At 40.9% G+C, this 22,979-nt stretch overlaps 1 protein-coding gene across 1 annotated transcript in view; it reads right to left on the minus strand.

Annotated features, from left to right (window-relative positions):
• The window catches only part of plxnc1 (plexin C1), a 31,622-nt gene extending 11,208 nt beyond the window's left edge, over positions 1–20,414 (minus strand). The window contains exons 1-21 of the mRNA XM_038738913.1: positions 19,065–20,414; positions 17,702–17,824; positions 14,929–15,063; positions 14,711–14,811; positions 14,526–14,634; positions 14,274–14,439; positions 13,946–14,048; positions 11,770–11,845; positions 11,265–11,306; positions 10,916–11,049; positions 9,965–10,144; positions 8,380–8,488; positions 7,762–7,941; positions 7,516–7,680; positions 7,183–7,285; positions 6,940–7,041; positions 5,377–5,480; positions 5,218–5,259; positions 5,006–5,130; positions 4,683–4,881; positions 2,665–2,811 (exon numbers count right to left, since the gene is read on the minus strand). Coding sequence (XP_038594841.1) covers positions 2,665–2,811; positions 4,683–4,881; positions 5,006–5,130; positions 5,218–5,259; positions 5,377–5,480; positions 6,940–7,041; positions 7,183–7,285; positions 7,516–7,680; positions 7,762–7,941; positions 8,380–8,488; positions 9,965–10,144; positions 10,916–11,049; positions 11,265–11,306; positions 11,770–11,845; positions 13,946–14,048; positions 14,274–14,439; positions 14,526–14,634; positions 14,711–14,811; positions 14,929–15,063; positions 17,702–17,824; positions 19,065–20,072 — 3,453 coding nt within the window. The 5' untranslated portion in view covers positions 20,073–20,414. The remainder of the gene's footprint in view (positions 1–2,664; positions 2,812–4,682; positions 4,882–5,005; positions 5,131–5,217; positions 5,260–5,376; positions 5,481–6,939; positions 7,042–7,182; positions 7,286–7,515; positions 7,681–7,761; positions 7,942–8,379; positions 8,489–9,964; positions 10,145–10,915; positions 11,050–11,264; positions 11,307–11,769; positions 11,846–13,945; positions 14,049–14,273; positions 14,440–14,525; positions 14,635–14,710; positions 14,812–14,928; positions 15,064–17,701; positions 17,825–19,064) is intronic.
• Between the last annotated feature and the right edge of the window lie 2,565 nt (positions 20,415–22,979).

Consider the following 22,979-nt stretch of genomic DNA (forward strand, 5'->3'; position numbering starts at 1 on the left):
CTCTCATTTATTGTCCTTTAATGCAGTGATTCTTAATATATTCCCAGAAAATTACATAAATTCTTCTAACCCAAAGACATATGCAGCTTTGACTGCGACAAGTTGATATTGCTTCATTTTAAAGAGTTAGAAGCCCAAATCTGTATCTAGTGTCAGGAACTTCTCTATTTAGCTCTGAGGATGAGGGTGCGTTCAAAGAAAGCGTGTTCTTACAGTACGTGGGTTCACAGATACATTAAATCTGAGAAATGCTGAGTTGTTCCTCTTCCTGGAATTAGATGTTTAAAAAGTATTTCAGAGTTACTCATCCTCAGATGCAGCACATTATATAGATTGTGTTAAAGGTTGTGCAAAAAAGACCCAAATGCAGAACTCTTGACAGGCAGGTTTAAGAAATAAAAGTGAGCTTTAATAAAAAAGAAATGAAAAAAGAGAGCAGGGTGAGGCCAAATCACCCCCAAAATTACAAAAATCTAACGAGACAAACCGTAATGGCTCGACGAACACAGGCAGGAATACTGAAGGAGGAAGCAACACGCATGACTGGGGAACAGATGCAGACAACCTGACCACTGAAAGAGGAAAGACACAAGAACTGACAATGTTAAGGAAGGATAACAATCAGGGTGAAACTAATCAGGGTGGTAAAGATGATCACACAGTTGGGAAAGCACACAAAGACAGGTAGTAAAGACACATGAGGAAACATGAGAATATAAAATAAAACTAACTATACTCAAACTCCCTTAACAATTTAGTTTCATTTAGCTCAGACATCTGAGGTACATTAACATAATTAATTTCCTCTTAACCACATATGCAAATTAGCTACTTTGATTGAGCAATATTAAGAAAAAAAGCATCCACACTGTGGCCATCTTCATTTACCGTGGAAACTGCTTATAGTGATCAAAAAGATGGGGGCAGAATCATTAAATATGAATGCTGTTTAAATAATTTGCTTATATTAATCAAATTGTTCCTATTATGTCTTTTCACACATGAAATAAATCAAAATATTTTAGGAATAGTTTTCTTTTTAAACTCTGCTTGCAGTTTGGCATTGATAGTCTAAACATTTAGAAAAGCACTGAAACCACCACCAAGAAGCCTATTTGCACTGCTGATGTTTCAGTTAAAAGCGCAACATGTTTTAGGCTATAGCCTAATTATACAGGCTTTTTAGGAATTAGGAAGCAGCCGCCCTAAATTTCATTTTTTTTCGTTTCATCCCGCGTCCAGCTCACAAAACTCTGTCTGGTGTCTTTATGGTTAACAATATTTTGTAGCACACATTGCACCTTGTGGAATATGATCTACTGTAAGCTATATTTTACATACAGTACTATTTTACTGTATATTTGAATTATCCAGTAATTTGAGAAACGTTTGAAACAATACAACTTAATAAATAGTGAAGCTGTGCTTTTTGTCTACTGTGTGAGAAATAAAGAAAAGGTTGATTTGGTTCGAATAATCAACCCTGTTGACTTTCTCCATCAGCAGTGGACTATGTTTTATAAAGCGGACAAAACGGCACAGCACTCGCTATTTCCACCCGCAATTCCGTTTTCAGCCACAGGTGCGCAGAGGAGGCTTATTAATGAGGAAGTCTATCGAAACCGAAACCAACGTTGTACCCAGTTACATTTGCACCATTGTGTCCACTGTTGCTTTCCCTGGTCCGTGATTGTAAAATATCCACCGTCGGAGTCTTATTACGTAATAGATAGCATTTCTCTAAGTGTTTCTCTGCAAAATACTTAAATGACCAGATATACCAATGCGTTGGGCGGCCGTTAATGTACCTGAGTGGCCCGCCCAAGTAAAGCCTGTGTGGGAACACAAAAGAAATGGTCAGGCCCCTCTGGTATTTGGCAGAACTGCCAGATGGCCAATCCGCCCCTGGTCATCAGTGTGACCCGGACAGACGTGGTACTAAAGATAAGAGGTTTCCACTATGCTGCAGAGAACTTATTGATCAACTCAAGCCTTTCTCTATATTTAGTTTCCATTATATAACCAAACATCTTCAACTCTCATTTTCTCTTAATGGTTGACAGCAAGCAGATATTGCCTGGCAGTAAGATGAGACGGTACTGTGTTTCACTGTTACTTGTTTTACCAAGGGCCTTGAAACTACGTCACAAAAGTGATTTTAACTTAAGTCTCTATTTCAGAACTTCTCTGCCGGGCAACAACAAGGTATTTTTTTTCTTCCAACATGCAGTAAATAAAGCCATATTAAGCTTTTTAAAACTGTGCTGCTTTGCATGTTCAAAAGAGCATTAAGAGACATGGAGGAGGAAGTGGTTTGTAACAGCTGCTGTGCACTGACTCACAATGTGGCAAGAAACCCTCATATACACACAATAAGGATGTTGTCTTATCAAGGAAAGTCCAGACCAGAGTGTTCATACCACAATCAGATGAGAAAAAAAATAAGACCCACAATTTCGAAATGTAATATCATAACATTATATTTGATAACAAAGTATGTGTATTGGAAGATTGGGGGTACTGCGTAAAAGATTAAGTTTGTGGTTAGCAAACTAACACACCAAAGACAGAACTAAGAATTTGGTGTTCATTAAAATGAACACTTTCACATGTACAAGCACAACTGACTAAGCCATGTGTGTTTGTGTATGTGTGTGTTTGTACCAGGAAGCTGAAATCTTGAGCCTGCCACAGCAGCCAGTCCTCGCTGAGAGTGTACAGAGCTTTCTCTGTCACACAGTCCACAGGTCCTTTCGCGGTCTGCTGCGTCAGAGCGCTCACCATCAGGAATAAGTGCTGGCCAACACTTTCCTGCACAAAGTACGAATAAGGAAGTTGGTCGGTTAAACAAGGCACAGAAGCTGTTGTAACTCTGTGCAGAGTTTTCTGTGATGTCACCCAGAGTGGGAATGTTTATTGTGAAACATTTTTGTACTTGCTTTAATCTGGTGTGTGGGCAGAGGAGATTTGTGAGGACGATATGTTTTTTCAAATGGCTTAAGTAACACTTCTTGGCTGGTTAAAGTCCTATTTATCAGATCGATCTCAGTTTGTACATGTTAACAACGAATCCTCCGTGTACACCAAAGTTAGTCACAAGCATTTGTGCTCGGGCCAATCCTATTCGTCTTATATATACACGCTTCCTTTAGACAATATTATTAGAAAACCCTCCATAAACTTTCATTGTTATGTAGATGGTTCCCTAATTTTATCTACCAATCAAGCCAGATGAAACCAGTCAGTTAGCTAAAGTCAAGCGTGCTTTAAGTATCTAAAAATCTGTATGCCTGCAATTTTCTGATGTTAAAATCAAACAAAACTGAAGTGATTGTATTGAGGCCTAAGCACCTCTGAGACGCATTATCTAAAGTTACTGTAGATGGCATTGCCCAGCCTCCAGCAACACTGAAAGGACATGTCCTTTAACTCCCACATAAAACAAACTTCGAGGACCACCTTTTTTTCCCCCATCTACGCAGTATTGCAAAAATCAGGTATATCCTGTCTCAAACTTATGCGGAAAAAATAGGAACAAATGCATGGTCATTTACTTCTAGGCTGGATTACTGCAATTCCTTATTGTCAGGCTGCCCGAATAAGTCCCTTAAGACTCTCCAGCTGATCCAGAATGCTGCAGCACGTGTTCTGACAGGAACCAGGAAGAGAGATCTTATTTCTCCTGTTTTAGATTCTCTGCACTGACTCCACATAGAATTTAAAATCCTGCTTCTTACCTACAAAGCTCTTAATGGTCAGGCACCATCTTATCTTAAAGAGCTCATAGTACCTTACTACCCCACCAGAGCCCTGTGCTCCCAGAATGCAGGGTTACTTGTGGTTCCTAGAGTCTCCAAAAGTAGACTGGGAGCCAGAGCGTTCAGCTATCAAGCTCCTCTCCTGATAAAGCTTATAGTTAGGGCTGGCTCAGGTGAGCCTTGAACCATCCCTTAGTTATGCTGCTATAGGCCTAGACTGCCGGGAGACATCCCATAGTGCACTGAGCTCCTCTACCATTACTATTATATTACAACTATGTGGAACTTGATTGCAGGTTCTGCCTTTTAAAAGGAAGTTTTTCCTTAAAACTGTCATCAAGTGTATGTACACTGGGAAAGAGCCTGAGTGACTTTTACCAAATACTTGTATATTGTACAAATTGTTAAACCCTTTCCTCACTTGGATTCTGGTGCATGATCTGTACGGTTTAATTGTATGGTATTTTTTTTTAGCTTCACAGAACATGTTCCTGTGTTACGTTGACATACAAATGTCTCCAATATTTTTACTAACATTAAGGTGAGTCTAGTCAACAGCCATGACAGTGGCTCTGTTTGGCTGTACTTACGCACAGTGGTGCTCTGAGCTAAATTCAGAGACATCAGCACGCTAACCTTTACTAATTAGCCATAAACACAACATACAACTGAGGTTGATAATAATAATAATTAGTTTGCAAGTATTTGGTCATAAACCAAAATCTTGGATCTAAAAAAAAATCATCAGAACCCCTCAATTCATCCTGAGAGGAACACAAATATCTGTTCCAAATTTTATGGCAAACCATCTAGTAGATGTCAAGATATTTTTATGGATAAGTGACAACAAAGTTGTTCATAGCAATACATTCAGTATTTCAGATATTGATGCTAGCATGGCTAAAAATTACTGGCTGGACTGACTCGAAGGAAGCCGTAAAGGCAGATGGACATCCAGTTGGTGAGCAGTTTCTCCACAATGGACTCGGTGCGTCGTAGCAGCAGCTTGGGCTGAGCGTTGCTGCTCTGCTGCATGAGATCCCTCAGCAGAGCCTCCATTACCTCCGTCAGGTACAATAAGTTGTTGTGGAGCGCTACGGTCAGTAATGATGCCAACGTACTCCTGGGAACGAGTAGATGCAGGTGGGGAGACAAAAGTAGGCAAGGACGGGACACAGGAGGTGAGTTCAAACACAGTAGAATGTTGTGCCATAGGATAACTGAATGGATGAACAGGTACAACTCACTTGTCTTGGATGTTGAAGCTCTTCTGCTCCTCCAGAGCGTGCACCATAGATGTGAGGAACAGCTGGTCCTGGATCAGCCTGGACAAGCTCTGGCAACACCCGTCGAGCTGAACCTTCACTGCGTCCTGTTTTCAGGTCAGATACAAGCAACACGTCACTGCCAGAGTTACAAAGTGGTACCAACATCAGGAACAGCTGGTGTCAAACCTTACCTGACCAATGTCTTTGATACACAATGTCATGAAAGATTCATTCTGAAAAACAATAACAAAAAGGTAGCTTTCTTAATCTGGCTATGATCATTTAATGTCACAACAACAGCTTCAGTTTGTCAGATATGAACATTTGCTTTTTTTGCAGCTCCACTGTACCTGAGGAAAGAAAATTCTGGAGGCAAAGTGCTTGTAGTCCAGGAAAGGAATCGCTCCAACATTTTCCATCAGGTCAGCTTTCTCCGTCTGCATATCCACAAAACCTGTGGAAGACAGTGGCTTTTATGGACTACAGACTTGTGTGTGTTGAGTGACACTAAATCTCAGAACTACAACTCTAGAATAACAGGACAAAGGATAAAGCAGATTATATGTATTTCTATTTAGTCTCAGGTCAAAAAGCTAACTTAAAAGCGGGCATCAGTTTGCAAATAAAAAGAGGTAGTGAAAATGGCAGACTAAGCCTGTACTGGTGCAGCAACTTACTTGCACTGTTCTTACACCTCTGCAGTGTATGTCTGTGCAACATTTTTATATGACATCAGAAAACAGAACAAGTACAGGACATTTCACACAATAAAACGGAAGATTGGGGTGTGTTATGCTAGCAGCGGTTATAGCCCCAAGCAGTAAAGTAAAATGGCTTGAGAAGTTTCAAGTGAAGTTTGAATACTTATCCAAATGTTATCCTTTCTTCCACTGTTTAAACTGGTCAGTATTGATAAAGATTGAGATAAACTTTAGTGTCCCCTGAGGGAAACTTTTCTTGGGCATCAGTGCCCTGCAAGGCTACAGTAACAATAACTACATATGGACTTCACAAATACATTTACATTGTATTGCACAAATATGAAAAAATACCACCTATCAGTAACTGATGACTGAATCTATTAGAACCTGAGTAATGTTAAAAACAACCGTGTGATTCTGTTCAGTTGTATTTGATGCTCATCGAATCACAAACAATAAAAACAAACAATAAAATAACAACAACCACAAGTTCTAAAAACCTTAATAACACATTTGGGAGCAAGGTGGTTAAAATTCATAACTAATTGCAAACAACATAAACAGTAAACTATACTAAAGTATAAAGTGCCGGAAGCACTTCAAGACTGTTTGCTTTGAGCAGACTGTTTATTAACAAGAGCTGTGGAAGTAGGGATGAAGGACTGCTTACTTTTACATCTGCTAGTTCCAGTTTCCCTGAAGGTGATTTTTCATACTCAGAGTGCAGAATACAGGAAGGGTCCTTCAGAATGTTTGGTGCCTGTGAGACTACTGTTTTATCAAAGATAGTCTGGAGGAATATGTAGTCTTTATTCCCATAACCTTCATTGCAGATTTCACTAGTCTTCAATTTTTGATTTACACTGGATAGTAAGGGTGCCAAACCAGGATGCCATTCCGTATCTGATCAGACTTTCCAGCAGGGTGTTGTAAAACAGTGTCATGATCTTAGTGCTCACCCCAAACCATCAGAGTCTGTGGAGAAAATGCAGTCTTTGGGCCAGTTTGGCCCACAAATAGTCAACAGGCTCATTTCCTTTCAACATTTGGAATCCATTGTAACCCACATGAATCCAAGCTGGCTAGTCACTGTTCTCCAGGGAAAACGAAAGCTAAAAACTCAAAGCGTACAGGGAAATTTGTGCTCCATATGCAATTTATGGCGTTTAACCTTACCGCTGGACTACTACATGCACTAAATTTGTGACTGACCTTGTCTAATGTCATTCCTGATGTCGAGCTCCAGGTCTTCCATAAACTTGTTCATTTTAGCAGCGAGCTTCTTCTGTTTGCTCCGATAGACAATTACCACCACTGTAAGACAAAACCAAGCAGGCAAAGAGAATTTTGCAAATAAAAATAGAAAATAGGTTAAGGTTTGATGTAGATTTGTTTTTTAAGCCTGGTGGTGGACCAAAATGTCTCAAGTCACTCTACCATACTTTGTGTACTTACCAACAATAATGCATGGTACCAGGAGAATGGCAAGCAGCATCAGAAGGTACAGATACAAAGAAGATTCTTTTGTCAGCTCTTTTGTCTTGTCTCCATACATTATCTGTAAAAAACAATCACACTATATTTGAAAAGAATTTTATAGAGCATAAATACATGTTTACTGCTTTGAATAAATTTTACTTTCAGTAAATATTCTATGGCAATATACTTCTGAAGACTTTGGACACACTTGATACTGCATAGTAGTATTGTTACTATTACAAAATAAAATGTCTATTTTATTTCTCTATAGTATTGTCTAGCTTGGTGTGGTATAGTGTGAATATTTACCATTAACTGATGAAATGTAGCGTCGGGTGCGCTTTGAATTTCACAGAAAAAGTCAGTCTCGTTGCTGGTTTGTTTGGTTTTAATGATGCAGGGGTATTGTTTTTTTTCACAAACGCCCCACACTAACAGCTCTGTTGTGGTAATCTCCAGTTTGTCTGCCTTTTTCTGAAATAACAGAAACAATGATGTGCTTTTATGTATTGATGTCCTATATTTTTACATGTGTGCTAAAAAAATATGCATTACCTGTATGTTGATGAGGACACTGTCCCGTGTCTTTGTGGATGTGAAGCTATTGAACTCAGGATCTGGATAGTAGGTTATGTTTGTGGAGCAGGCCAAAGTTTCATTGGCTACTTTCAGAGACAGAGTGCTTGTAAAAATCCCTGGAGTATTTCCAGCTGCAGGTGTGTCATAGATGAGATTCTGCAGTGAAAACCATTCAGTGTTATAATATGATATAATTTGTGCATGGCACAGCATGACATGGTGATGGTGGTGACGTGGTAAACTCAGCAATGCAATGTGCCATGATGAAATATGGCATAAAACAATGAAACAATGTGATACTAGTTGATGTAAAATAACATATGCTTATACAACGTAATAAGACATAAATGGGACGACAAAGAAGATAACGACTTTAGAATGACATAACTGCAGCGTAACAAAAAAGTATATTATAACAAAGTGGGACTAATATGTGACATGCTTCAATCTCTGTGTTTGTGCATGTGTATAGTCATGTGACCACTTACATGCTATAATGGAATGTTTAATGACATAATACTAGAAGATGACATGAGATGATTTGACATGACATGATCAAATAAAACAATACTTTGTGTGTGTCTACAGACCCACCTGATAGCTGCTGTTACTGGGAAGTCTGACATCCTGCGGGGCGTGGCTGTGTATGACCCCTTCCACAAACTCCATGTGGAATCCCATGAGTGTGATCTTCCTCTTCCCACTACAGGACACAGAGCAGCAGCCAGTCAAAGAAGAGGAAAGAATGGTAATGCCTAATATGATGGTAAAATACACCTGTGGCTACCACTTGTGGATTTTATGTAAGGGTTCTCTACATATGAGAATATAAGTAATTGCAATGGTTAGGAATCACCCTCTGACGATTAATTAATTTGTTGAGATATAGTGTCCGAAAAACGCATTTCTGAGGCCCTGCAGCTAGCAGGACAAACTGACAAGACAAGACATACTGCTAACTAACACCCTAGTTTAAAGAAAGTCACAACCATGAGCACAATGAAGGGAGCACCCTGGAAAGCTGTGCATGCTTACAGGTGGATATGAGTGGCAAATCACCATGCAGTTAATTAGAGGTAACTGTAATGTGCTTTGAGGAATGGCTGCGTGCAAGGGCAGTGTGCTAAAATGGTAACACTGAGGAAAAAGCTCTGTTTATTGTGACTTATATAATTCTGGCTGGTATGTTCTGGCCATATGTACATAAATTGTTATAAAACTCTAAATTATATTGACTATTTTGTCTTTCAACACTGCTGCATGTTAAGGTTAAAAATAAAGGCAGAAGTGCCACTTTCAGTTGCTGGAACGGAAAGGGGAAGTAGTCTTATGGTGAAAGACCCAGCTTTTGGGAAGTAGCTGTCTTTCCCCATAAGATGACCCTCAACCTATAACTGTTCCTCAGTAACTAACACTGTTTCCTAAAATAAGTTTCTATTGAAGTTAGTGACAAAGCACTGGAGGCTGATTCAAAAATAGCTTAGCTACTTAATTTTCCTCTGCCCTTTTTGATAGCCCTTTGAGTTTAGCAGGTGCTGTCTAGAGCATTAGCAATGCCAGCGCATTCAATTAAAATGGCAATTCAGTTACAATATCTTTACAATAATCATAATGTTTAGACCACATTTCCTATTAACCTTGTGTTGCCTCTTGATGCCTCTCCATTGACAGGGGCTACAGAAGCTGATCCCAGTGATGGTCTTGTTTGTTCATAATGATATTCTAGTGTCTCAATAATGATTAAGTTATGATTTATTGATGGCAGCATGCTAGATATGTCACTTTGAACTCATTGTCTGAATGACCTGCTGAAAGGGGCTTTTCTTGTTCCTGCTCCAATGGAGCTCAGCACTTTAGCTGCTTATCTTTTTACATTTAAAATAATGTGAGAAAGGAAGTCACCATGATAAAAAGAAAATTAACAGAAAGCTTTCTTCCTCATATCTTCTTTCTGTGTGACGATCAACAAATTAAGCCTTAAGCCTGCACTTTGATTTTGATATAACTTTTTGTTAGATGAAGCATTTTCTTAGCAGCTGCTGGAAAAACTGTATCTGTCCAAGATTAGATTTCACGTCTTCAATTTCATCAAATCACTATTAGAAACAAGTTGACCCACTCATGCCTTATCCTGTCTTTCGTCTCCCAAGCCTGTCCACGTTTGTGTTGTCAGTCTTACCTGACCCAGGTGCTGCTGGGTGTAATGGCTGTGCAGGAAGGTGCGGAACGGTAGGCGATTGTAGTGTTGCCGTGGCAACTTCCATCTGAGAGGAGAACACATACTTTGACCACGCCTTTATTTTCGGCACTGGGAATGTGGAACGTCAGATTTACACCAGTGTTGTTCCATACAGGAGATCTGACCAGAGCGCACAGGATGACAGACAGAGAGAAACCAGTCAGTCTCACTGAGATCAAGACACACTTTGTTTTTACGTGGGGAGTACATTAATGACATCAACAATAACATGCATCAACAATAACATGCAGACATCCTGGAGGCAACCAGAAGCACAGTAGCAAAATCTGCCTAAACACAAATATACATCAGTTTAAACTCACCAAGAGGGTGTTTCGTAAGCTTAACACGTCCGAATGATCAAAATATCACAACACTAAAACAAGATCAAATGGAGGGTGCCTTTGTTTGTACCTAAAAACCTAAAAATTCTAAAAGACTCTTAAAGTAAGCCTATGAAGTCAAATCATTCAAACATTATGGAAGAGATTCTGAATTAGCATAAATTCCTCAATCCCTAAAGCAGAAGCGCATCCAGCTTTAGTTTCAAGTTGATGTCCAGATACAAAAAGGTCTGTCTGAGCAACAATGCTGATGAGCAAAAGGAGTATGGTTTTTACTGAACAACAACAGGTGATAACATAAACTTAAGTTTTTTATATAGATTTGCATGTGTGAAAAGTTTTTCAGTGTCTTTAAATGACCTGGGTTTTTGAAAGAACAGATGCTTCCAGATTAGTGACAAAGGACAGGCAACAACATGCAGAGGGCAGAGATTTCATTAATACTGTCAAATGGCAGAATATGGCAGTTTGTAATCAGGAACATTTTTCTTCAATAATTACTATCTATAAAATATCATTTATATATAAAATTAAAAAACTGACTCACTCTCGTGCCGTGCAGTCCAGGTCTGCCTGGATCCTCACTCTGGTCACACCACCGAGGTTACGACCGGACAACAGCGCATGGTTTCTGCCGTAGAATGACACGACACTGGGAGTGATGGAGGAGATCTCCGGTCTCTGACAGTAAAACACAAACAGAGATAATTGGTTTAAATGTATTACCTTCTACTGGGCTGACCCCGAATAGGGTAGTTGAAGATTCGATGCTTTGATGGGTGGAGCCTGATTCGACTGTCAACGTCACAGCCAAATCTTTGCAGTGGCATTATGAAAGTAGGATCATACTATTTTGGCTATATGTGTGTAATGTGAGAATTGAGGTTCAGACTCACAGAAAAGTTCATCCCTGACTCCATCATTCGGCAGACACTTTCCTGCAGGCAGAAATGAGGGGAAGTAACATTCAATTTAAAAAAGGTACTATTAGTGTTGATAAAGTTCCAAGCATAAGAACATTTTTTATAATGAAACCAAACAGATAAAATGACTCTTTGCTTGACTAAAGCAATAAATGTTTAATACTGAGAAAGGAATAAATTAAGAGGCTATGGTAAAAATTGTAGAATCAACTAATTTCCTAATTGTTTCCAGTAGCTAACATGTATTACACATTTTAACATTTGTTGCTGACAGGTGCTGAGCTGACAGTGAAATAACTATTGTTATTTATATCTCATATTTGAAATTCTGAGCAGCTGTTCTGGTTTCATTATCAGTTTCAAAATAAATGTTGTGCTGTTACACTGATGTTCAAATGTAGCACACGGAAAGTTAGCATACATGCATGATGTCTGGAAAAGCCTATATTAGATAATACATTTAAAAAGACATAATTACATCCACCACTCCTTGATTTGCCCAGGAGCAGCCGTTTGTGCTCCAGCCACATCCAGCCTCGATACACTGCCGACACCTGAAGAGAAAACAAATGTTATCACCTGTTGTTGAAAACATTCGTACATGAATCATAATGCCTTGATACAACACAAGATAGTTATACTGTATATTCTTCCTGATGAAGAAACACGACCATTACAACCATGATGAATGTATGAGACTAAGTGGAGGAATATGGGAGGAGGGGTGAAATTATTTTTAGCCTTTTTGTCTTTATACCTCAGTCTTTATTGACTTTAGTTTATGCAGTTTCATTTTTTTCTTTTTGTTTTCAGAGCCACTTGTTTCATTCCCATTGTGGCCTTTGCTAAGTTTTTACAAGTCTCATTACATGCCATTTTGAGCGCAGCACTTGTCCTTGCCTAAATTAGACCAAAAGCTTACCCAGTTATTCATCATTCACGGCAAATTTGGACAAAACTGTGGATTTCAGGCTCCCTCACTTGGTAGTCCAGTTGCTTCTTTGTTCCATCCAGTCTTGACAGTTCATTCAAGTTTTGGTAAAATAAATGCTTGTAATGTTTTGAAAACCTTTTTTATCAATTGTTTTGCATCTTTCTCTGAACTGACAGATATAATTGGTATACACAGGACCAATGTTGTTCAATGCTTTATGCTCCAGTTCCTGAGGAAACCCTCTCACAACCCTATATAAACATTTCTGTCTTTAAATCCTACCCTGAAAGGATCAATGTCAGTTCCCCTTGGAGGGAACTCGAACTGCGTCGGTGACGACACTATGGGAACGCCTCTGGGCGTGGCAGGGCTGAACTATGAATGAAACTACTCCAATCCTATTGGTGTTACTAGAACGGTAGTGTGTGACGGCGTAACCGGAGGGGGTATATAAGCACGCCGGCACACAGGAAATATTAGCTTCTTTCTATTCAGCAGGCACTCTGGCTATGTTTGGAAGCTCCATCATCCTACCTGAAGTCGAGACGAAGCAGCAGATCATGTCGAAGCGATTCAGCGGAGGGCCGGATCTTTCACCCACACCCCGCCCTGTGGCAACTATGGGTCTGGCCCCTGAGGGGTCGCAGTTCCTAGAGGCGGGCCTGACGACAGGAGCAGTCGAGATGCTGCTCAGCTCCAGAGCCCCGTTCACGAGAAGGATGTACGGCCTAAAGTGGAATGTGTTCACCACCTGGTGCAGAGAACGGGCGGTGGACCCAGTTACCTGCTTGGTAAATCTGATACTGGAGTTCCTCCAGCACTGTTTCTCCGCCGGCCTCTCCCCGTCCACGCTCAAAGTGTATGTGGCTGCCATTGCAGCATTCCACGCCCCTCTGAGTGCTTCCACTGGTGGTGCGCTTCCTCCGTGGACCCCGGAGGATGAGACCCGTGACTCGTTCCAGGGTTCCCACCTGGGACCTGGCAGTGGTTCTCGAAGCGCTGGCTGAGGCCCCCTTTGAACCCCTGGAGTTGGCTGAGGCCAAGCACCTGACCCTTAAGATGACCTTTCTCCTCGCTATCACCTCTCTGAGGAGGGCGGGATCTCCTGGCACTTTTGGTGTCTCCCCGATGCCTGGAGTTTGCCCCGGGGGGGGGGGGGGGGGGCAAGAAGGGGAACGAGACACTGCGTCGGTCCGCCACACCTCACCCCGCCTGGAGTGCCTTGCTTCATAGAAAGGACTAATGTGTCCTATGTGCCAGCGTGCTTATATACCCCTCCAGTTACGCCGTCACACACTACCGTTCTAGTAACACCAAATTGAATTGGAGTAGTTTCATTCATAGTTCAGCCCTGCCACGCCCAGAGGCGTTCCCATAGTGTCGTCACCGATGCAGTGTCTCGTTCCCTTTCTCGGGGAACAAGGGTTACACACGTAACCCGAGACGTTCTGTGTTCATCTAAAACATAAGCTGTTCTCCCATGTTAACTATTAAAACGGCTCGGGAACAGGACATAGATTTGAATTTTTTATGATATTTATGTGTGCAGCAGGTACTTAAAGTTCAAAGTATTACATTGCACCCACACTGGAACCTATTTTGACTGCATCATTTCACCAGTGATACATTTGACTGATGAATAGTCAAATTTTCAGCTTCTATTATTTATTTTAGAAATAATCTGTCTACTTAGATTTCTTGAAAATGGCAGTGGACTTACAGGACAGGAGTCGTTGGTCCCCTGATGTCAGAGCAGTTGGATATCTTAAATCGTTCCAACAATTGTGTCGTCCCAAGTCTAATCTTAACGGTGACACGCAGGCCTGTTAAGTGGAAATAATACAGAGAATGTTACAGCAGTGGTCATAAGTTCAAACAAATATTTCATATTCTCTCATATTTTTAATTCATTTAACAATATATAACATGAGGCGACACAGATTTATCAGCAGGTCGAGAACATTTTTATCTGATGGGATTCTTGTGACGGTGTGAAGGTCCTTGATTATCAGGTATTTCATTCACCGGATTTATCAAAAGTCACTGACCTTCAGCAGGAAGTGTGCTATTTGTAAGGACGCAGGTGCATTGTGGGAACCGTGGAGGACTGTTTGCTGCACTACAAAGCTGGCTGGAGCTTGCAGAGAACTGACAGGCGAAGTTAGACAGAGCGCTCTGGCTCACAGTCAGGTGTGTCTGGATGCTAAGTGTGATCTGAGAAAGGAAGGGATGTGAGTTTAAAAGAGAAATAACTGACAGACACAACTGATTATAGTTCAAATCCTGGACGTAACCTGTACCTGGCCAGTGCTGTCCTTTACAACGCTGTAGGAAACCATTTTGCGTTGACGGGAGTCATCAGGAATGGACAACCAGTCTAAATTTCGGCACTCATCTTCAAATGTGCAACTAGGAAGAGAAAATGATGTTTTAACCAAGTTTATAATAGTTTGAAGATGTCAGCAGCAGATGGTGTTTCCCTGACCTTCTTTTAGAGCCACACCAGACACAGTATGGATCCTGTGCAGACCAGCAGTCCTGCACATTTGTGTATGTGCTGCACTTTGACACAGGCACACGTTTAATCTAGAACAGAACACAAACATTCAACAACACTTTGAAAGCATGGCTTAAATCACGACACTGTAAATTCAAAATCCTCCAGCGTTCACAAGACTGTTTATACATGTACAGTTCACCTACCAGGTTTTGAAATGGCACATAGACATGTTTATGGTCCACTTGATCCAGAAGTATTTTGGGGAACACTTGGCGGTCGTCACTGGCCCTGTAGAGCACCCTGGGACAGGTGGTGTGATAGTTCTTGTCCACAGCGAGCTGACAACAACAATGTAGCTTTGTTATGTTTCAGAGACTGAGCTGCTCTGCTGGTAGATATCAAGGGTTGAAGTTTAATAGGTGGATAAAACCATAATTACAGCCAAGCAGTTGTATGCTTCTGCCAAACAGTTTACATCCATGTCTTTCCATAGTAATAATATTTGTAGTGAATACTTGATTTGAATAATAAGGTAGTGTATTTTTTGGCTAAATGGATGTTATCACTATATTGATGATACATATGTAGGATTCCAGTGAATATACATTGTTGAACTGATTAAGGATTTTCATAAATGTATTAGCTGAAAAAGTGAAGATGTTTTTGTTAACAATATTTTTTTTAGGTCAATTTAAGTCGAACTGTCACCTATTCAGTACTCACCAACTGTGAGATGTGCTCACAATCTCCCCTTCTGTTCCTGAGTTATGGTGTTTGAACTTGGAAGGACAGCTTGGCTAACCAGGTAACCTAGGTAATTTTTATGAATAGATTCTAGGCTTCATAATGCTGGCTTAATTGTTCTTGTCTTTCTCTAACAGTGAGCTTCACTCAGTATTATTTATGTTGAGGTTGTGGACTTTTCTCATGGTTTTTGAGCTCTAGTGTTTTCTTGTGTGGGTTTGATTTTGTACCTGCATGCTTGTACTGTTCCATCTGGTTTTGAACTTGTGTGGTGTTTGTTTCAGCCCTGTGTCCTGTCTGTCTGATTCCCCTGATGTGTATCACCTGTGAATAACCCTCCCTGCCCGAGTGTCTGTGTGAGAGTTTGTCGCACCTGGTTGCTCTCCTTGCCCACTCATCTGATCTTGTATAAATGGTTGTCAGTTCTGTTCAGTCTTTGCCTGTTTATAGTTGCTTTTTCAGTTTTTTTGTAACCTTACATTGGTTATCTGTTCTGTTTGGCTTCATCTTTTGCTCATAGAGTTGAGCCTTGTTTTGGACTTTGCTGCATACAAGTCAGAGAATCCTGTTTTTGTTGATTAAAACTTGACAAACCAAGTCTGTGCCTCTGTGTCTGGCGTTTGGTTCCAAAACATGTCTCACTCTAACCAATTAAAAATTTAGCATGACTATAAAATAACTTTTTTCTTTTTCTTTTTCTTTAAGAGCATTATTGCTGTCAAAAACTCCTTAAAATAGAATGTAATAAAAGTTATTGCCCAGTATATTAAAGCTGTACAGACAACATAATGGGCAAATTTACTGCTGCAATCAATGTCTGAAGTGATTCTGTAGAGGAAGAGTTTGTTTCCTGGTGTCCATGTCTGTGGTTCAGGCATCTCTTAGGTCAAGCTAATAGCTAATGAGCACCACCATTAAGGTTGAAGAAAAAATTGATCCACTGAAGCTGTTCAATCCTAATGGAGATGCTGTGTTGTCTTGACACCACAAAGAACTCACACCAGCACAGAAGAGTGTTAAGGTCCATGCTGGTATTTCTGTCACTATGTCGACATCATGTCCCTTCCACTGTGTTGCCTCAATGTACTATTTAACCAATATGCAGGATGTGATGCAACTGTATCTTGTGCTGCTCAGGGTAAGTGGAAACCGTAATCTCATGGTGATCCCTATAGTTTGTCCCTCTTCAGACTCACCAGTATATATCCTGGAGTTTTTCAGGTTCCTTCATGCTTCACTTTCCCATTTAGTGAGTTTCTCTCCTCTGAAGATCACCTGACCTCTCACCTGTCTGCACAGCTGGACCCAATTTCCTCAATCAGTGTCAGTGTGTATTGAGGGCAGCTTTTTGTCACTGTGCCCTGATGCTCTAAAACTGCAGCTGTGTCTGCCTGCTTGAGCTTGACACCAGTCATCTGTGTGTTTGACTTGCATCTTGACTCAGTGCCTGCCCTCCTGAACCCTACCCTTCCTGCCAAAAAGTTTGGTTAGACCATCTCCACTCCACCCTGTACACACCCATACTGTACTGGAAGTGAATCTACTCTCCTACTGCATTATGTTTCACACCAAATTTGATTTCATGGTAAGAACTGACAGGTGTTAGACTAATAAACTGAGTGTGATGATGATTATTAATGTAAGCTATAATTCTTGTTTCCCATAGAAGGATTATACTAATTTAAGTGAATGGAAATGAAGTAACTTAATGTAAACAAATAATCCTAAACAAACTGAATTTGGTAAATTTAATACTCGAACACACCCAGTTAAATGCTCACAACCAAATTGCTTGCATAGGTTTCTATGTGCATCCCAATTAATTATAGGTTACCCCTTGTCCACAGCTACAGCATCTCACTTTCATCTCCCAAGTGAAGCCCCTTTTGTAACATTTTATTTATGTACTATCAGCTGTCTTCCCTTGTGCTACTTGACATGAGCCAGTGAGCCAATATATCAGAATCTTTAAGAAAGACACTTGGCAGCTTTATGAACACTTGTGAAAGCACACACAGCATGAAAGAGCCTGTTGTGTCCAGCAGAGGGTTACTGTGGAGTGTTCCCAGACTTGTGTGTATGGAAAGTATAAGGAGTGTCTGCAGATTATAGTTGTTCGATCAGGGAGATGGAAAGAAGAGAGAGGATGATGTGATACCTGCGTTGTTGAAGTACAGATCCTAAGTTTTAAAAAAATGTTCCCAACAGATGCATATCACTTTTTATACACACCTTAATGAGCTGCCCATCTCCTGTCCCAATGAAGAAAACCACCCAGGCCTTCTGTCTCACAGCCAGCACAGAGGTCATGTAGTTCTGTCTGAAGAGCACCGCCTTTGGCTTCAGAGTCTTTGGCTGAGAGAGACAAAAACGCTGATCATCAGATTTCGATCCAAAAGGTATTTGTTGAATCTTGAAGAGTACAGCTTTGAAGTATTGAGGGTACTTGGAATAGACCTATCATTACTAGGCCACATGTTAAAAGATACTGAAAAAAGTGTTCTTGTTCTTCATTTCATTGTGCCATTGATTTACATACATCTGGGAAGTGTTGACACAACAAAATCATAATTTATGTTGCCACGCATCTCACTCAATATTATTTCTGTTTACATGTCATCTGTCACATGACTGTACATCCAGATAGTTTGTCTGCCATAAATATTGCTTAATTATAGTAATAACTTGATGTTGGATTTCTCTCTCTCACCTTTCAAGAAAATGAAATCAATGCTACTTAACAAATAACAATAATGATAACAACAGTATTTGTTAAATTTGTATTCCAAATTAGATGCCAACAACTATATACTGTTCTTTCTCACAGGTAACAGTATCAGTATACACACAGTAAAGATAACTAAAATGCTCACATAAATTCACATCTATGTAAGCGATATAACAGAAACTGACATTTTAATGATTTTGTCCTCTGCAGCTGTTAACTTTAGCCTCATAACATGCCTTGATTTTGTAATAAGCCAAGCTAAACCTAGCTCCTTCCTCTAATAAGCTGTTACTGGTTTGCTGACAAGATGTCTTTTTGAAATATTGTTTACTCCTTATTTTTGTTTAATTTACATTGTGAAAATGGTTGAAATTGTGTAGCTATGCATCACCTCCCTGCAGGAAGGCTTTAATCATGTGATTTAATAGGCTACTGTATTTAGTTTGAAATAGTTTCCTTGGAATATTTTTCTAGTTTGTTAGACCTTTGCTTATTGAGATCACTCTAACAGCACTAATCCTGTAATATGAAAAATACAGATTGTTAGTATAGGCCTAGTATAATGTCTAAGTTAGCCATATACACGGTGTCAGTTGTCTTACAGCTGGCCTATGCAGAATATATGCTATTTTAAGTTTCTGTCCAATCCTAACATTATTCTCATATAGAACAATTTTGTCTTTGCAGTGAAATAAGCCCATCTGATATGTGTTTAGTTTTTTATCTTTGATGACCACATAGCCTAATAATAAAGTGATCTGCCTTACTGTAGATTCTTATTTGCAGATGAGAGACTACTGCAACAGGTGGAAACAACAATATCTTAACACTCAAACCCCGTTTGTTTAGGCTATTACAACAACCCACCGTAGATGTTGACTTCTCAGGACAGGTGATGCAGAAGTCTGGATCCGCATCGGCCGCTCCGGTGAGATCAGGGCTGACGTCAAACACTACCAGCTCGGTGTCGGTTTGTCCTCCGTCCACACTGAACACGCCGCTCCAGAGCACCGGCGGCCCACCCGGGATCACCGAGGAGGCCACGAGTCTGCTGCCTTTACCACCATCAGAGATACTGAGAGTCGCGCCCCGCAGCGACTTAAAAGTATGGGTTTTGCCTGTTTTTCCCTCAAGCCAAATAAGACGGACTCTTTTGCTTTTGTCCTTTGATGGCACGTTGGAGAAAAGATAAATGGTTAAGTTGATCTGAAATCCATCAACAAACTCCACCTCGCCTTCACGTTTGATCTGAGCTTGAGAAGTCTCGCCACCATGGGAAAATATATCTCCATTCTGGTTTTTATTCGTATTATGAAGGTTCAGAACGGCTGATCCAGAGAGGCAGCTGGTCTCTGTGGTTTTGTCGGGTTGCTGTAAGGCAGTCAGAATGTAAGTTTCGAGCTGGGTCTGAGTCTTCTCCACGTCCACTAGGAAGCCAACGGACGCATTGCTGCGCCCTGCGGGTCCCACCTGGATGGCCTCGCTATGCAACACGTGGGAAATGTTTTGCAGGTCCAGCACCTCGCAGTAGCCGCACCTGATCACACCGCAGCTGATCAGAGTTTTATTCTTAACGAACGGCAACACCACATTGACACTGAAAGTTGCGTTCCATTCATCCGTCTCAGAAATCCGGTATAACTGCTCATCGCCGGGCTCAGGGCCCACCTTCAAGATTCCTCTCAGGGTCAGACTCTGGATCAGAGTCAGGTCACGGCTCAGCTGGTACAGCCTCTCATCTGTAGCGATGTAAACCGTGTTGGTGGCCACGGCGAAGTGGCGGAAATCTCCATGAAATGTAAAGCTTCCTCCCTCTTCCAGGCACCGACCCGGTTCTCCCCAGAGAATGAGCAACAGACCAGACAGCAGGATCATCTTCTTGCAGCGGTGGCAGCAAAACGTTCACACAGTGACGGTCTTCATGGCACTCTGCTCTCTGCCAGTGTCACTGGAGTCGTGCGTAAAAGCGCAGTGCGCCTCTGGTGAAAGGAGAAGTGCTGAAAGTGGGAGGGAGGGGGCCCAGCGAAACCGAAAACTAACACTTTATTTATTTCTGAGATATTATGAGGTAATATTCTCTTTTGCAGCATTAATGTTTTCACTCAACTGTAAGTGTCCTACAAGTTTTCAAAATAATTTCATACAATTTTAGTCTAACCCCCCGGGCGTTTGATAAATCCACTTTCAACAATTCACATGATGATATCCACATCAAGAAGAACCAATACGGCGGCAGGGACTTCTGAGTGAAGCTATATGGGCCATGCGATATGAGAATTGTCCTAAACCATCAATTAAAGGGATCTGACAGTGATTTGCATGGCATATTTGATGCCTATCCGACATCCCCCGTTTTAGGTGAAAGAAACAATAGGCTACAGTATGATTTGGTGCCATATGCAGAGAGCTCTGAGAAAAATGCTGTAAATGATGCCTCCTCACTTTCCTCAACAAATGTGACATTGGACCATTTAAAGTTTTAACATCATCCTCACATCTGAGTTTATGTGATGATCTTTAGACTGTTCAATTCTTTTTTTCATGCATGAATATGGAAGAAATTTGTGTATTTTATTGTGTATTTATTTGTGTATGTTTAGCAGCAAAGATAAAATCTAACGTCTGGCTGACATCTAGTGTCAGCTTTGGGAACTTCAAACACAAAGTATGAAAATATGTTGGTTTGTATTTTCAAATTATCAATTAGGATTCAGAATATATCCAAACTAACCAGTAGGCTATACTAGCGTTTCCCACCCCCTTCAGAACTGATCTTTAATACTGACTCATATTGATTACAAGAATGAATGTATTGTCTCACTAATGATTGCCTTTACGGGCAGCACGGTGGTGCGGTGGTTAGCACTGTTACCTCACAGCAAGAACGTCGAACCCACGGTTTGAATCTGCATGGGTGCTCCGGCTTCCTCCCACCATCCAAAGACATGCAGGCCAACCTTAAATTGGTTGTTTGTCTATGTGTGACCCTGCGATGGACTGGCGACCTGTCCAGGGTGTACCCCGCCTTGCGCCCGATGTCAGCTGGGCCCCGCGACCCTGTACGCAGGATAAGTGGTTGACAACGGATGGCCTCTTCACTTGCTGCCAGAGATGCTCACAATTCTGAGCAAGAGTCCAAGTCAAGTCTCTCGTGGTGAAAAAGAAATATACTTTTGGATTCACTGTACTAAGCGTATATTAAATGTGTTATTTTGTAGTGAGAGCAAGAACAGTGGTGTGCAGGAGCCAGACATACCTATGAGCACAGTGAGCTTGTGAGGGTCCAGCTGGTCCTTTGAGGTTTTTGTGACCTCTAATTGTGCATTCAGACCAACCGCGAATTTTCGCCTTGCGGTGCTTTCCTCGTGTGAGTACATTTACTGCAAGTGTTCACACACAAAGAGAGAAGGCGATTTTAACGCGATAACGTGAATAAACACAACTCGTCATTACTACAACTGTATGAACCCAAAGTAAACATTTTGCTGTGATTAAATAGCAATAAACGGATCAAACTGATGCCGAAATAACTACATGATGCAGAGAAGAAAAATCAACGTTGAAATCCCAAAAACTAAAGTAAAAAGCTAATTTAATAAAAGCAGTTAACTCCAAGCTCCTCCCGCGAGTAATCGTTGTAGTTGTCAGAGCAGAATCCCACCGACTACGGGTGTTTAATTGTCCAATGTTTGCAGCGCTGCTGCATGCTCCTCTTCCCCAAGTTTAGCAGCTCTCAGCCGGCCAGCAGATTTTAGATCCCCCGCTCTGCCTGGCCCTCTCCACACAATGCTCTGAAGCCTCAGTGAGGTACGGACAATCTCAACACTGATAGGCTATCTCGACTCCGCGTCATGCAACTACTTTGCTTGAGTTTAAAATATTCAACTCCCCTGCCCCTATCGCGTCACTTCACGCCGCCTGACAGAATATTTCGGCTCTACGTGTCTTTCTATTGACTGTGTAGGGAAACTCACTGCCCGAATGCTCACTTCCCTTTTGGTCTGAAAGCGCCTTAAGCAATCTGAGTGAGGCAATGATCCCAGGAAGCTCTAAAAGAAAAGAAATGCAGTTGCAAATGAAATATCATAAATATTCAGTTAGGCCAGTACTTCCACCTAGTTTAGTTCTTCATTTGCGTATCATTATAAACACTGTATGTCACGATCGTGGTGTGGAGGCAGGTTGGAGAACCCAAACGCAGGACACAGAGCGGGGCAGGTATGGTACAACGAAGGGTTTTAATAAACAAACAAAAGCGAGCACACTTACAGGTGAGTGGCTGAATAACAGAAATCCAAAAGTACCGGGAGAGGAGACGAGACAAGCAAGGCTGGTTACAGGCAGAGAGTACACACACGACAGACTGGGGGGTAACATGAACAATGACCGGACAAGGACAAGACAGAAACACCAGGTATATATACACAGGGACTATATATATATAGATAGATATATATATCTATATCTATATCTATATAGATATCTATATCTATATCTATATAGATATCTATATCTATATCTATATAGATATCTATATCTATATCTATATAGATATCTATATCTATATCTATATCTATATCTATATCTATATCTAGATATAGATATAGATATAGATATATATATAGATAGAGAGAGAGAGAGAGAGAGAGAGAGAGAGAGAGAGAGAGATGACAAGCAGACTATATAACAGATACTGGACACTAGACAGGACAGAACACAAAACTCAACATACTGAGGCAGATACTAAACTCAAAAGTACAACACAAAGGATGGCCAACCGGC

The sequence above is a fragment of the Micropterus salmoides genome, unplaced genomic scaffold, assembly GCF_014851395.1.
Source record: "Micropterus salmoides isolate LMB-PRFRI ecotype aquatic unplaced genomic scaffold, ASM1485139v1 Ms_hic_scaffold_23, whole genome shotgun sequence".
NCBI lineage: Eukaryota > Metazoa > Chordata > Actinopteri > Centrarchiformes > Centrarchidae > Micropterus > Micropterus salmoides.